Raw genomic sequence first — 17,105 nt, forward strand, 5'->3', positions numbered from 1 at the left:
TATCTACGTCTGCGTGGAGGTGAGGAGTGCAACTGGTTTGAGCAGGCCACTGCTGCTGCGCCGAATCCAAACAGGGTCATGAGACGCCGCAGGCTCAGTGAAACCTTAGCCAAGGTCAGAGAGGAATAACAGCCCTTCTCTCTTTTCTCTTTATCCCTCCTTCCTTTTCTCTCTTTTACTTGTTCACCCTCTCTCAATTTAACACACACACACATACGCAGAATTTTTCAAACCAGCCCAAAGGCACACACACACTCAGTGACTCTGTAGTACTTGCTCAGCTGACAAGTTCTGACAACTCCTCTGTAAACATTTCTGCCGCTACTCCTTCCACGAGGCCCTAACATTATCTCTGAATGACTGTAACTAAGCGAGCTTCCTGCAGCGCCTCAGAGACGGGCTGCTTGTTTTTGAAATTATTCACAAGTGCTTTTGCTGAAATGTTTGCACAGCCCCCCGTACAAGCACAGTCGCTCCATCATGTAGACTTTAGAATGGGCAGGTAAAGGGAGTTTTCTACTGCGCATTAGAAATGAGGCAGCGGATGATTATTTTCTTCTCCCTCCATCATATTTCACTGCTATATTTTGACTAAGTCCAATAACCAGTGCCAGATTGAAGCCACCTTAAATTCCCCCTTTTTCGATTTTGTATACCTGCTTCTTTTATCCACGACCGCTCCTTCAAAATTCCAGCTTGGGTTTGAAGGAAGTGGAAAAAAAAAAAATAGCAGGTCTTGGAGAATTGCCTGGTGCTTGACTGGCCTTTATTAAGTACAGCAGGGCTCTCTGGAAAACCTCCAGAGAAGGAGAGGGAGGCCACAGCAACAGAAGGACCGGCTCTGCCACCCCACTACCCCACCCCCTTAGTCTCCTCTCTCTTTCTCCCCACAGCTATGCACCTGTCTCTTCCTCACCAACACTAGCTCTCACTTGTCAACATTTGTCCGATTTCACTCTTTAAATCTCACTTTTTCCCCCGTCGGTTTCTCATCTTCTTTCTCTTCGTCTCTCTCTTCCTCATCTCATCCCACCATCCAATGAAGCTGAAGTCCGACCGGAGATCCTCCTGCTTCCTGGTCACTGATTTTATATCAGAGATATGCTTTCATGCAACCGCTTCCACATGTCACTGTACTACTGTATAAAGCCAAAACCAATTTTATACCACTGGTCTGGGAAATACTGAATTTATACAGTAAGTGTCTGCTGTTCGTTGTATTTTCTTCCCTATGTGCGTATTAGTGTAAACACAGGACAAGACACTGTTTCTTTGTTTAGAGGTCACTCACCAAAGAAGTTAGGAATCACTGTCCAAATGTTTTAATTTAATTTGATGTAAATTTGTATAATTCATAACACATGATTAGTTTAGCAACTAGCTTGTCAGTTTTGACCTTTTCTCATGTGAGTGACTATGGGCTCAAGTTAGGGTCAAAAAGCTTCTCATCGAAATTGACAAATAATTTCAGTTTTCTAAACCTAAAATGAAAATAAATCAAATGTAAAGTTTGTCTATATGTAGGAAAGTTTGTTTATATATTTAAAAAAAAGAATACAAAGTACTGTCAACATCTGTTTTCAGATACAAAACAGAAAACTGCATATAAAGCTCAAAGCACCTAAAGATCCCGCACGATGTGTGATGCAGAAGTTACAAGCAGATTTTTAACACTGTCTTTGCACCTGGTAACAGGCCGTCCTCTGATTGGATATGACAGTCCAATTGGACTCAACACAGTTGATTCTGCTACCTTCGTCTCTGCCACAGGTTCTAAGAGGTGCAGTAGATTTTCAACAATGACGATGATTGTGTGTGTGTGTGTGTGTGTGTGTGTGTGTGTGTGTGTGTGTGTGTGTGTGTGTGTGTGTGTGTGTGTGTGTGTGTGTGTGTGTCTCTGAAAATCCGCTCACATTCACTAAATCTTTTTGACCCCAACTTGACACTATACAAACACACACACACACTTCTTTCATGGCTGTACTCATTGTAATTCACACTGAGTAATGATATCAACTAAACGTGAAAATATAAAGGTAAATTGGTGAAAACGGTAATGGTAGGATGAGGAAAAGTTTTCCAAGGTTGCCCATTTGAGTCCAGCATTCATGCACCACTTTCTGAGGCCTCAGTAATGGAAAAATAAATACTCTGCCAATGAATATTTCCACTGATTGGCACTGGTGGTGAAGTTCAAAGAGTCTGAAGTCTGTCCAGCTTGCAGACTCTTCAAATACCTCACTGCAACTCTCACTCATCCCCCCTATCCTCACCTCTCTGTCTCTCCCTCTCTCTAACCATCGCACATCTATTAACACAGACACACACACACACACAAACATTGCGCTCTGTGTAGACATGTGCATACATAACGCGACGAGCTGCAAGTCTCGTGCGTCCCTGTGCACCTTGAAGTGTTGCGGTTATCTTTTTAATAGCTAGCAGTGTGGGTGTGGATGGCGAAGTTATGACACGGCTGCCATCATGGAATCTTTAACTGTTACTATTGAACTGACAGCAGCAGCTCAGTTTGTGTTGAGGTGGTGGAAAAAACCACTGCTTTCAGTTTCCAGCTAAGCAACTTGGTCCAACACATCCTCTATGTGAGGCTGCAGCGCCTGTGGGCGAAGTTAGGATGAGAGTGGCAACACTGTGAGACCTTTGGTGAGTGAGTGATAGAAGTACCCCGTTTGCCCGTGGGCAATTAAAACAGTGGAATAAAAACCTGATTAGCCTTCACACAGCCACACTTCCTTTTTGCTTTTACTGTATCTTGCTACATACACAGGTGCATACGACATCAAGCCTATTTCCACAGCTTTTATGCATATTAATGGTTTTACCAAGAATGAGCTCAGAGCGTGATCAAATGTGATTATAGGTGCCAGGAAGGTGAGTACAAGCATTGCCAACACCGTCGAAAAGGTGTGTGGTGATTGGAGCAGAATACAAGACACCCTTATCAATGAATTTCCTATGCAGAGGCTGCTTTTGGTGGAAGGAAGGTGGGTGGCTCAGGCCTTAACGGTGCACAGTATGTTGCTATCACAATACAAGTGTTAATTTGGGAACACACAAGGCATCTGCACCGTAGTGGCGTAAGAGCAGACAAGCACACAGAAGCTTCTCCTGTTCACAATAAACCAAGCTGGTTATCAGTGAGCTACAAACATCGGCAGCGGTGATTCTGGTGAATCCTACTTCAAAGTGCACCACTAAAGACTGACTTGAGAGTCCCTTTAATGTGGTAGTAGAAAAAGGCTGTGAATACTTGCAGATGGATGCCTTGATGGCAGAGCATGACAGCTGCCCGTCCATTAAAGGGCAGCGTGTCCTCACAAGTACTTGCTGGTACTTCCTTTTAGAGAAAGATTCATGCCGTTGAGGCTGAATTGCCTAGAAATATTTTGGGGAAAAATCTGGTGAAATGATATCAACAATCTGGCTGTAACAAAAAAGCTGCTAAAATCAAACAACAAGGCAGAGTCTAAACCTAGTATGTTATAAGACCATCTATGGTCAAACGCTAATTTTATAACTGCAATGTTGTCCAACAAACTCACCAGATGCATAAATCAAGGACAAAGACTGAGTTGTGATTTCAGTCGTATTTACTTATAAATACTAAGAGAGACAGACAGTTACAATAGACAGACTGTTTCAGATCTGTTTTTTTTTTTTTAAGGTTTTTGCCTTTAAAACAGTCATAGTGAGAGAAAGAGAGATCAATTGCCAAAACACAGGCTCTACCTGTCGAGCTACCAGGACACATGCCCTAAGAATCAATCATTTATTGTCTGGAATCCACAAGAGTTTATTCTTCATTTATGTCAACTCCGAATATAACTCATTTTTAAAACAGTGAGGTCTTGGCTTAATGTCTCTTGACGTCTAAATGTCTCCCACTGTTTCTTATGTGGAGTTGGTGGTTAGTACGAAGCCTTGTTATATTATGTTTAGTCATTGCCTCCGTAATATTGATACATGCAATGAAAGTAGATTATTTGTTGTAATGGGAATGAGGCTCAGTGTATTGCAAGCACTCCTCCTCTTCCCTGCATTTCCTGAGCAGCCAGGAAACCCGAGCAGCCCGGTAGGCTGCAGCTCAACACTCTGCTGACCAGCGGTGGAAACTCAGTCAGTCAGTCAGTCAGTCAGTCAGTCAGTCAGTCAGTCAGTCAGTCAGTCAGTAAGTAAGTCAGTCAACGACATGCATGTTTATAAGGCTGGCCCTGCTATTGAGGAACAGCCAAAAATGATCAGGTCCACCTGTATCTGAATGCAGCGTAACGGAAAGTATCCGCTCATCAACCTCCAGCAGTTACTTAAAGCTGTGATGTCTGATGGCCAGCTTTAACTGGGTCACTACAGGTCCCTTGTTGAGTCACTCACATGAAATGTGGCAGCTGTTGTCTGGTGAGAGATGGACCAAAGTGGAGCTGAACAGCAGCCTCTATTAGTAGTGCCTAGTCTGTTTGCCTTGTAGCCAGAAAATCCACAGCTTTCATATTAATGTTTGTGATTGAGTTTGTTTTTATAGGAAATTTCAATTAATTTTTGTCTGGAATTGATGTTGACCACATAATGCCTTTTTCTCTTTTGATAAATGGCTTTCAAATGACATTTCATTTTACAATTAGTAAATTGTGCTTGCAGGTAGGTTTGGTGCACGCGGTAATCAGTGAGAATGGGATGAATAACTTAGATCGTGTGCAGGCCTATTGTCTACTGCCTACCTGTGCTGAGAAGCAGAAGGACCTTCATGGAGAGGAACTCGTCATAGGTTAGCTGCAAACGTACAAACTCCTGGCTCACCTGCCTCATGGCCACACACAGGTCGTACATGGCTGACTGCTGCATGCGATCCCTGAAGAAAGGAAAGAGCAAAACAACAAAAACATTTTCAGCTTCTCGAAAAAAAAAACATAAGATTTCTTTCACAACTCCTGTATTAGATTGTATCAGTAGGTATAATAATCATGTAGTAACCTCTGAAGCTAAAAATGAAGCCAACATCAACTTATCAATTTTTTTTACTTCTTCGAATGGCCACTTCAGTCTGGCTCCAACAGTGAATCAGTCCCCAATAGACTCCCATGTTAAAATGGCCAACTTAACATCTGAAATAAACATGTTTACATCCGAGTACAAACAGTTTTGTTAATTTACTCCCTCATCACATGGTAATCCCCCTGCTCAGTTCTGTCAGTTTTTGTTGTCAAAACTAACTCCCTCGCTGGCTTCCTGACTCCATCCCTATCTTTCTGCTTCTGTCCAGTGAAACAATATTTCCAACACAGTGCAGAAGAGGATTCTAGTAGTCTGGGGGAAGAGCAGAATACCAAATCCCCCCAGATTGCAGAGTGCTGCTTACAGTATCACAGCAGAGATGCACCACTTCTCTAAGACTGTGTCAGACTAAAGACCCCCTATCTAACTCTAGTCGCCATAGAAACCCTTTAATAAAGGACGCAGGACTCCTGTCGTATTTATGTTGACAAGACTTGTCACGTAAATGGACATGTGTTACTTAAACTGAGATCTACATCTTTAGTAAACAGGCCTGAGAGAATCGACGTGTGGAAAATTCACTACTACAGTAAGTGCACATGCTGATCGCGCATGCCCGTCGTGCCTGATGCTTTCTCACTCCCCTTGTTTTTCACACACATTTTTTTATCAGCAGAAATAATCTCGGTCACTTCACAAGAGTTCACAAAAACAGGAAAGAAACATTAGGAGGGATACGTGAGCCAATCGGGAATGTGCTCTGCAGATGCCACAGATTGAAGGGAATCTCTGGCTTTAGATGCCACTCTATCCCGGCCATAAATCACCATCCCATCGAGACTACCATAATTAAATGCAAGTGGTGAGGCTTGACTTGAAAGAGGTCAGAGCTTTACCCACAAAAGTGTGAAAAGGCATCATTACATAGGCAGTGAGGCTGGAGACTTCTCTCCGATAACAACTAGATTTAACATTTCGTAGAGGCGTCCAGAAGCAGCTGATCGGAAACAAGTGCATAATGTTCCCATTAAAGCATAAAGCTTTACAGTCTTTTAGTGTACAGCTGTGTCTGCGAGCCCGACCAAATAACTGATAAACTGTGACAACTCCAGAGCAGACCTGTTTCCCCCGCTGAGCTGCACCCTGTATGTGTGCAGTTTCGCAAAGTGCGGCATAACATCATTTAATACCTACAACTTTGGGCTGGAGTTTCTAAAGTCTCCACACGTTTTCTCCCTCTCTCTCTCTCTCTCTCTCCCTCCTTCTCTCACACTCTCTTCCTGAAATCAATTTTGCTGAATCACTGCCCAAAATGAGCTGCTGGTTTGGGAGGAAAGAGAAAAAAAACTGGCAGCAGTCTCTCTCCTTCCCTCCTTCTCCCCCTCTCCTTCTCATCTCTCTGTATCTCTGTCTCACTCTCACTCTGGTTTTCTCTCAGTCTTTCTCAGTTTTGAATTCTCTCTCTCTCTCTCTCTCTCTCTCTCTCTCTCTCTCTCTCTCTCTCTCTCTCTCTCTCTCTCTCTCTCTCTCTCTCTCTCTCTCCCTCTCTCTGTTTCTATGGTAAAAGATTCAGGAAGCAGCACAGAACTGAGGAGAGGAAAGTTCAGATTCATCTTTGGCTGTAGGAAGCCGACAAAATTTTATTCGGTCAAGAAAGTATGTCCAAACAAATCACTTAAAGTCTGACTGAAATCACAATTAGCCGCTCCTTCTCACAATCAAACGTCATGTCAAAATGATTCGAAAGTTAATATTTTTTCTTGCACTGAATCTAGAAAAAGGTCTTCGGCAGATACATCAGAAATGCTCTTTTAGCCTCAAGCCTTTGAGTGGGTGGGCCAGTGTATGTTTTTGATTGATAGCTGAGCTGACAGGGGAACGGTGGCACAATGTAAATCATCTTGCACTGGTATCTGCAGTTATAAGTCAAGGACAGAGAGTGTTATAAGCAGTTAAAAGACCGCAGACCTCATGGCAGGTGCACTGATCGACACCTTACATTTTCTGGTAAAAATTTCGGCTGGTTAAGGCACCGCATATGCAGCTGAGCGGCTAATTAGCAACTTCGCTTGCAAACTCACTTTACAAGTGCATTTTCCCAGGTGTTTGTGGTGTGTGCCACCGTCAGCCAGATTCACATGAAAAGATCTGATTGGGTATAGTAAAGGTTTGCTCTCTGTGCAGGCAGAAAACCAACAGCACTCTGACTGCTGCAGACACAGTCAGGGGGTGCTGCTGTCTTCAAACCTAAAAATAATATTCTGCACCGTCTCTGTGGACAGTGGATCTTACTGTCATTGTTACACATGTTGCATTACATTACCTCTACCTTTACACACAGTAGACAGATTCTGCCTGTCCAGATGCACAATAATTGAATCATGAGTGCCCGAACCCTTTAGGGAAATAGCTTTGTTTATCTGTTGCGAGCATTTACCACACGTAAGAGACTAAATGACAGATTATGCAGTCTTTTTTTTTTGTCTTTAATGTAAAATGCACATTCATCCCTGCAGTGTTTACTCTACATCAGTGACAGATTTCACTCTAATAGCTGAGTGAGTGGACAGTCCACCCAATAAATGCCTTAATATCCTGGGTCAATAAGCACTAAGTAGCTATAGAAACAAGTGTCCACTGTGCACTGCCCTAAAGACTCAGCTAAGTTATGGACAAACTACGTATATGTCCGTATTAATGACTGAATAATCTATATAACTAGTGTATGTTAACATGTGTGAGATCCAAACAGGGATGCATATTTGGTTTGGTTGGTGGTGGGGCTCACTAACCCCCTTCAAAACAAGGATTTTTAATGCAGGTAACATTTACATTTACATACTTTTCAGACGGATCAAAGACTTTAAAAAAGTAAACTTTTGTAGGGTCTTGGTTTGGACATGACAGTTCTCCCAAAATATTGTCAGGGACATGAACCTACTGTATATGCAAACCCACACCCTTGCATCCAGGCAACCCTCCCAGCATGCAACCAACCATGCCTGTTCTGTTGCGCTGAATGCTAGGCCCATCCGTTGGTGGGACTGGCCTGGTGTACAGAAACCACATCGAGCATTTACAATACTGAACAGTAAAGATATTCTCATGCTCATTTCCTCTGTGGGTTCCAGTGTTTTTCTCTATGCTGTGCTGTGCTGTGCTGTGTGTGTAATTTATTTCCCGAACTGGACTTGCCAAATGACACAAACTATTAAGTCTCGATCACAAAAATTAGGTTTCCTCCAAAAACTGTTAGTCATCTTTACAGAAAGAAACACATAATTCTTAATAAACTGTGATCCACTTGGCACTAAACAGATTAGAGGATCAGAGGATCACTGGTGTGGCAAACTAATGCTTTTACCCACTGTGCAAAGCTCACAGTGCTAAAACACACACACACACACTCAGACAGAGAGGCTGTAGCTGTGTTGCACAATGGCATTTGTGCTGTTGTTTATTTATTTATTTATTTATTTATTTGGGACAAACTGACCCACTGACATTGACTTACACAAGCTATTAGTGGGAGCTTTTAAACCTGCCCCTGCATGAACCCGCTCCTCTACAGCAGGCTGCCTACAGAGGCTGCTATTCTCCTCTTTGATTAATTCTATAACATTCAATTCATCACCGGCTGTGCACTGCAGCTCCAACGGGAACATGCCCACATACACTTCCTTTTCCACTTGCTCTCCTGTTCAGACGTATTAACACAGATTAAGTGGGACATTGACTGCCCCTGCCAGGCTTTTGATCGCCTGTGCCTAACGCAACTAAAAGAACCAACAAAAAGTATGAAAGTATTTCCTTAGGAAGTGCCAGAAATCAGGTGCCAGATTATGACCTTTTTTTTTTAAGTATACATGCAACGTCATTATGACAGAAACTCACTTTGGCCCCTTTCAGTCGTTTTCAGGCACGTTAATGGAGTGCTTAAAATAGTACAGTAGGAAAATCCACTCCTTACTCTCCAAAGTCCACTCGCAAAAGTGATGTTTATGCATAAATTTGCATCTGATGAGCAGCTGAAAATAGCAAAAGCCACTAAAGATTAACACTAAAAAGCTGAGCAATTACTGCATCTACAAACCATCTAAAAAAACTAAAAAACCTCTTGTTCTCACATTTGTAAAAGTCATGTTTGTGTGTTGGAAATCAAAGAAGACAATTAGGCAACACCACATGTATTTTATATGTACCTTACATGTACGTACCTACATAAAACTGTGGAAATAACTTAAAGCAAAAGATACTGAACATCTGTTCCTTTGCCAAATGTCAGGGCCGGTACATCTTAATATCATCAGACCTATGTGTATGTGTGTGCAGTGTTATGTGCGCAGTATTCTGCAGATATGGAAGTGTATGCCTACTCGTTAAAGATGAGGTCAGGGGCAAAGTAGAGCAACTGTCCATTGGTGTGTTTGTAGGAGCGCCAGCTGAGGCAGAAGGAGGACAGGCACATCCATGAGTACTGGATCAGGGTGATTTGGTCCTCGATGGGCAGGCCCCGGAAACCTAACAAACACACACACAGAATAGACAGGTGAGGCTGATGTGAAGAAAGCATTTTGTTTAAATGTAGCTGACAATACTCTAGCATTTAATGTATTTTGACTTCATAAGCACCAACTTAGGAGGCAGTGTATTTTTATGTGCCAATATTTGTTTAGACATGATCACCACTGAGAAATATTCACCCATTCTTCTTTTATGCAAATCCCTCAAGGCCTCCAGTTATTGGCGTGTTGTCTATGGAGCACCAGAAATAGATTCGAATAGGAAACTTGCCAAACTCTCAATCAAACTCTGGCAAGAAACTCCCCATGCAAAACACAGGCCAAGTGAGGACACACGAGTGACTTATCAAGGCTTAGGGACTATTTCAGTCTATATGCACATCAGTCTGCCAAAAACATAATTTAATATATACTTATATATATATATAATATATATTTATATTTGTACAATGGGAAATGAAATGCCTGACTTAACATTGTTTGGCCATCTAACATTAACTCAGGGGTCTTCTTTAAACTATGGGATTTGATGTGTGGATTTTATTTTATTTGTCAGAGTCACTTTAAATGTGCTGACACCAGAAATAGTAACATAGTTTTCTTTAACAATGAGATGAGCCAGAGATTTTCCTTGAACACTTTGTTGGTATACAATACTAGTCAACATTGCCTTGTGTGTTAGCCCTGCTACTGTACATCCAGATGTAAGCTGAATGCAGGCAGTGGCATATCTGAAAGTCGAAGGTACTCATTTTGACCCTTCTGTCTGGCTCCCCTTCTATTTATACGTCCGGATATGGCAAGCAGACACCGAGGAGGTATCAAATATTTGCAATACAGCAAATTAAACAGCCTCAAAGAGCTACCTGTGAGGCATCTTTCAATATGTCTCCCACTGACTGGCATTTTAAGGGGAACTTGTTTACCCCTTTTCAAACATTTATTTTCTTCCTGCGCTGTGGCTTATAGGTAGAAATTAATGAGATAGACGTTAGATCTTCCATTCAACACGATGTAAATGAGTTCTGTTTGGGAAATCTTAATCTTGATTCTATTAAAATAGGTAAAATAGGTAAAATAGGATTCAGTGCTAATCTTGTTGAAGCTTTGCAGAATTATTAATACAGACCTAATATTTGAAATTTAAATTTGCATGCTCCATGCACTCCAAAAAAAAATGCTTTGAATGAAAAGTGAAAATGGTATGTTATCCTCATGAAAACTAGCCAATAATTACTGTTTAGACACTCTCTTGTTTATTAGACTAATAATTTTACCTCATACCATTTTGTTTGACTCATTCATAAATAAAACTGACTGAACATTATATAATTATGAATGTAAAAATGAATGGCTCAGTGGCTTGCATACTGCATAGGAAACGCACAGTTCACAGGATTTATGCTTTGATCTAATTTACTTACTGCAACCTTAATATTGAGTTTTAAAAGCATCAGGAAAAAATTATTGAACTAATAATACACCATGAAATACAGTAACCGTTTCACATACACATGTATTCAAGGGTGCTGTTTCAACTCTTTTCCAAACACACTCATAAAGAGCATTTAGGCCTTAGCCCGTAGCTCTAGTGGTCACTAACCTGGAAGTACTTTGGCCCACTTCACCAGGCGTACCATCTGCTTTCCGGCCAGGCAGTTGAGACTGGACAGCAGGTGGTCAGTGGTGTCAGGCTGCGTGTTGTCATAGTCACTGTACACCTCTTCAGGCTCAATCAGCTCCAACACACTGCAGATGGAGGGCGGCAAAAAAGGTGTGACCACCCCAGGCCCATGGGGCACCAGGGCACTGGCAGCGCTGGCATTCAGCTCCTTCTCCGAGGACAGGTAACCGCCTCCAACGCCACCTGTGGCAGTTTGGCCGTCCTTAGAGCCCTGCAGGTCCTCGTTGACTCCCTTCAGCTTTCCTAACTTTTTAGACTTTCGTGCTGTGGGGAACATAATGGTGCTTATTAACACATTGTTGATGGTGGGCTTTGTTACATTCACAGTCTGACTTTATAATTGCAATGTGACATAAACTGTACTCTAAGGGTGTAATTAAGAAAACAAGTATGGATATACAGTTCTTAGAGATACGAAATATCTGGCTTACCTGTTGTATGTGTTAACAATGCCTAATACAATTGTCTACTGTTATTAAGTGTTTAATTTTAAACAAGGTGTGATCAATGTAATTTCATATTCACACTTCAATGTTAGAGGTGAGCCATTCATTATAAGTATGATATTTTATGAAACTGTTATCTCTGTGTGTGAAATACGTATGCTTTTGCTTTATGCTTTTGCGAAGTTGTAGGCTACTGTAAATGATCAGAAACTGTAAAGACAAAAAAAAGTTCAGTAAAACCAGGAGCAGATAAGAATCCATGTCCAATCATACTTAATTTCCTGTGCACTGTTTGGCTGTGCACAAATGGATATCTCGATTAACAAGCAAACAAAAGCACACTCTCAGTTTGCAGTTTCTAAGGTGCACCTGGCTTAATCTACTGTAGTGCAGTCTTGCAATATAAATGCTACCATCTTGGTGACTTTGAACTGTATACCTAGGTTACTTATTTAAAATAATTTGTCTGCCCCAATTGAGAGAAATATGGTAGACAAAATAATAGAAACACCTGTCCATATAAAACAATAAATGCCTCTTATGACAGCTGAGATAGGAATAATAATACAGTAAACTGCCTACAGAGTGAACATGTCAGCCAATCAGCTTGTTGGTGTGCTGCTGCACTCAGGACAGGTGTGTCTGTAGGCTGAGGCTGTTTTCCAAGTTTAATCATCTGTCCAGTATGTTTGACCAGTGCTGTCTCTGCAGGACGTCATTAAAAAACAACAACAACAACAACAACAAAAAACCGCTGTGCTATCCAGGTACAGTCTTATTAAGGAGCTCTCTCATATCACTTGAGGAAACTTCTGCTGCAAACGTTTATTTTGGCAGGAGTTAGCTGTTGCTGCTGCTGCTAATGGCTAATGGCTAATGGCTAATGCTGATGCTAATGGTGCCACTCAACCCCTTTTTCTGCTGTTTTTTTCTCCACAAACCTCACTTCAAGACGGAAGTCGGAGTTTTTCTATCTTGCTTCTGTGTTTCCGTGGTTTTGGAACCACGACGCCTCTTTCAAAGGATTTTATCATCACTTAAAAGCCGAGAGGACATTGCATCGCTTCGCAACAGTAAGTTACCGCTAACGCTAATGCTAATGTTGTTGGCTACAGTGATGTTTTTGTAACGTTACTTCTATGGGCACTAAACTGGCCTTTTACCCGGGTGTGTTGTAAATGTTATTAACAAGTCAACTTCATTAAAGTATCTCTCTTTAATATTAGCTTAAAGACAAACTTGAAGTTACTGTAGTGGTCATATTAATTTAATTCTTCCTCCGCCAGCAATACTAGAAATATTCTGCTTTTAATAACTGGGAGCCAGCTTTCTTTACTTGCCGATATAGCCTAACATTTTTTAGCAATGAACATTTAAGCTCCTACTCAGTATTTTACACTGCTGCCCCCCCAATCTTACAGACAGACTCATTGGCAACCTCAGGCTTTTATTTGAAACTCAGGCTCATCAGGTGCCTTTTTCAGCGTTATATAAGATAATCATAACTCTAGACAGAGATGTTAACTTAAATATGCGTAGGTTGGTTGTTATCTGCTGATAAGTTTGTATACATGATTACGTTTAGTAGATGACCACCAGTGTTTTCTGAATGCATTCTCGGGGGGAAACACACAGTAGCCTATAATGGCTGGGGCCTAGTTCAGGTTGCAAAGATTTGAATAGCTGATGTCAGGTTCTGTGTCTAATGGAGGTTTCCAACTTTTTAAAGACATTGCTCTTTCCATCAGTCCTTAAAGCTGGATGTGTTGCGCCCATTCCTTTGCTCTGGCATGTGGCTATAGGCTATTGCTCCAAACACCACATCTCCACTGCTGCTGCTCATATAGCATTTCAAAAGACCCACCTTCACCCGAGTATGCACCATATAGCCACTCATGGCCCCATGAGGGCATGTATGCCTGTCACTCCCCCTGTTCTTTTCTGTGTGTTTGCAGAGAGTCATGATGTGAAAGCAGAAAAAAACTAGACTTTGTCTATTCCCTGTTCACTCAATAATACAATAATATTATTATGATAGTATTGTTATAATGATAATGCTGTCTGAAATATATCAAATTGCCCTTTAATAAGGAAGCATTTATACAGTCACAGTGCTTCTCTGGATTGGATTTCTCCCAATCAGTGGCCATTCATTTGTTTTATATAATCTATCAGTGGTTTGGATTGGTTCCAGGATAGTTTTTCCCCACGTGTTAGATGTAACATTTAAAGGCACAGACACTGAACCAAATGCAAATGTGGGTATCCTCACCTCAAATTTTACAGGCCCCTCATCTAGGCAGTTAATTTTTAGAGCCTGGACTCTTAGTAGAATTTATCTGATTGCTGATATACAGATACAGAAACTGCAGTTGGTTAATAACAGACGCCCCACACTGTGTAGCAGTCCTCATTTTTCTTTCTTTGTTGAATTGCCTTAGCAGAATAGGCCTACTTTTGTTTTTGTAAAATATTAGCCTAGATCGTGTTTTTCTCACAAATATTTAATTGATCCTCTTGTTATCACAGCCAACCATTTTACTTAATCATCAACAGGGTTTATGAAGGATTCCAGCCATAGAGAATGAGCTATTGCTGATTTCGGCCTGTAAAGCTCATTTACATAGTTTATGTGCTATTGGGCTATAAATAAACTTGATTTGACATGACAGCAGACAGTTGCAGTGCATTTGCAAGTGACAGTTTTCATTAAAAAAGGCAAAACAGTGCAGTACTTGACATAAAGTCACAGAACCTGTCCGTAGTTCAGAAATATCCTTATGGTTTTACGATAGTGAATACTCACTGACTGCACTTACACCTACTTCTCATTGCGTAAGTGAATAAAATCAACTGAAATGTTTAATTTCAGGAAAATTTTATAGGATGCCGGTCGGGCAATGAAGATAAAGAAATACAAATTCATAGTCATTTCCATTAATGGTTTTTGACACCAAATAGAAGAACCTTCAGTTTAGATAGTTGGAAATATCCAAATCTGATTGAATGTCCTTGACTGATTACTTTTCCCACTGCAATAATGCACACAAATTTCCAAAATGATAAACCTCTCAATTTGGATTATTTCAGTCAAGCACTAAAATTCAGAAATGTCACCAGTATTACATGTGTGAATTGACATTACTCTACTGAATGTCCACTGGCCTACATTTGCATTCTTGTTCAAATTTATTTTCCTTTTGAGAGCATAAAATTGAAAAACATTTGTCATTTCAATTTCTCTAATGGACTGAAAACCTATCAAGTGTGCTTTCCTCCCTGCGTACGCCACTGCGACCCTGATTTGGAAGAAGCCAGTGGCAATAAACGAATATATTAAAAAAAGAAGAAAAAAAATTGCACTTCCTCTCTGAATACGCTACTCTCTACTATACTGTTGTCTTTCCTCATACAGTACTGTACTATTTCTGCAGGCTTTGTCAGCTGGCAACGAACAGAGCAGTGTAGATCTACACCTACTGAATGCATACTGTATGCATAATTCATATATAAATATATTGCACACATACACACAAATATCCTATGACTAGGCATCCCCGGGCCTCATATGACCACAGCCAGACCTACTTTTTCATATCTATCGTTTCTTTTAAGCAGAGCAACGCTGACTCAAATGTCACATCTGAGACATGTGACAGGGCAAATCTGAAAGGAGGGTGTGACTCCTCACCTCCGAGGTTCATCCCGGCCTGGAGACACTTCCGTACGCGACATGCCGGACAGTTTTTCCTTCGGATCTTGTCAATGATACAGTCATTTCTCCCGGCACACAGGTAGTTGTGCTGACCTACAGAATGACAAGACACAATGTCAGTTCAATGGTGAACCACACACGCAGCTTAACAAAGAACAGCAGTGATATTTTCAAAGTGATGGGTGTAGTGATTAAAAAGGAAGAGGGAAGAGGGTGATTGAGGACGCTACTGTAACTTATGCAATGAGTATAATAGCTTTGAACATGTTGCATGAAGGTATACAGTTCATTTGATTACATTACATGGAAAGGCAGTAGATATTTGATTCTCCTGCTGAATCTCAGTTGTAATGTAGGTCAACACAGAAACCCGTGAAATGTCTGGCAATATCAGAGATCTACATTTCATGATTATCACTGTGAAAATTATTGAAATTGTGATTATTCCGCTCTCACATTCTACAACGCATGACTAATGGTGTATTATACAGTATATGGCATGAGGGTATTAGAATTCGCTGGAACCAGGACACTGGCTGCAGCTAGACTATTCCTGACAGTGATGTTAACATGGTGAGAATCCCTCCTGCCTCCTGCCTAGCCCTTAGCTAAACCCAATGATCTCCCATTTCAGAGCGCTTCCTTCCGCTCCACTAGCTCTTCACTGTACAGCTCCTCTCCTCCTCCACTCTTCTCCTTCTCTACGCCTGCATCTCCATCCCTCTTTTTTCCCTTTTTCCACACGTCCGCCAGCCTCAGAGCGCCATACGCCCACACACAGACAGGCTCATGCTCGTGCACACACACAGTCATTCACTCTCTCGCTTTCGTACACACACGCGCACACACACATCAACACACACGTTCGCGTACACATACACAGAGAAAGCTGCTCCTCTTGACAATTTAAACTGCAAATGTTGTATCTGCTTTCACAAACAAACACAAATGGAAATCACGACACAACCCAGATGGAGTGGTATAGTCACGTATAGTGACCTCTTAGACCCCGGTATATTGATCAGCTCTGTTGGGTTTTGTGTTAAACTTGCGTGCACACCTCAGACTGGGAGCATGTTAGCAAGCGTGCACACGCTTGCATGTCGGTGCATATCTGTATTTTCCTACATGTTCATTCTGTATTATTTGTTTGCTTAAGAGTATTCAAGATTTCTGGCATAGACTCTAGTGTTACTGCAAGAAAGATTGCGCGTTCTGTTTGCATGCAGTTTGCTCAAACATGTACATTCTGTGCACTGCCTTTGTTTCATCTACAGTACAGTATTTGTGTAGGAATGAGCAGAAGTTGTTTTCTGAGCTAGCAGGAGTAGTGCGCAGTGTGTCTGTCTGGCTGCTGCCAAAAGCCAAGGAACCAAGCTGCAGGAGGAGAGGCAGCAGCTGTAGCCCCACCACTATTTCTGGCTAAATCACATGACCGTTACATAAGCCCATTTTTCTTGCTCTAAAAAACAGTAAACTGCGACACAGGAAATACAACACAGCCATCCCCTTCCCCACCCCCCTCGTGCACACACACACACACACACACACACACACACACACACACACACACACACACACACACACACACACACACACACACACACACACACACACACACACACACACACACACACACACACACACACACACATACACATGCATATGCACACACTTTTACTTGGGTAGGCCGGACCAAATGGCAGTTCTAAAAAGTCTGCAGCTTT

The 17,105-nt window shown here is 41.5% G+C and overlaps 1 protein-coding gene across 2 annotated transcripts in view; it reads right to left on the bottom strand.

The window, feature by feature from the left end:
- The window catches only part of nr3c2 (nuclear receptor subfamily 3, group C, member 2), an 80,189-nt gene that overhangs the window by 9,382 nt on the left and 53,702 nt on the right, over nucleotides 1–17,105 (bottom strand). For both annotated transcript variants that reach the window (XM_083972130.1, XM_083972131.1), the window contains exons 4-7: nucleotides 15,355–15,471; nucleotides 11,137–11,481; nucleotides 9,387–9,531; nucleotides 4,737–4,867 (exon numbers count right to left, since the gene is read on the bottom strand). In XM_083972130.1, coding sequence (XP_083828256.1) covers nucleotides 4,737–4,867; nucleotides 9,387–9,531; nucleotides 11,137–11,481; nucleotides 15,355–15,471 — 738 coding nt within the window. The remainder of the gene's footprint in view (nucleotides 1–4,736; nucleotides 4,868–9,386; nucleotides 9,532–11,136; nucleotides 11,482–15,354; nucleotides 15,472–17,105) is intronic.

This window comes from Trachurus trachurus (genome assembly GCF_905171665.1).
Source record: "Trachurus trachurus genome assembly, chromosome: 1".
NCBI classification, from domain to species: domain Eukaryota; kingdom Metazoa; phylum Chordata; class Actinopteri; order Carangiformes; family Carangidae; genus Trachurus; species Trachurus trachurus.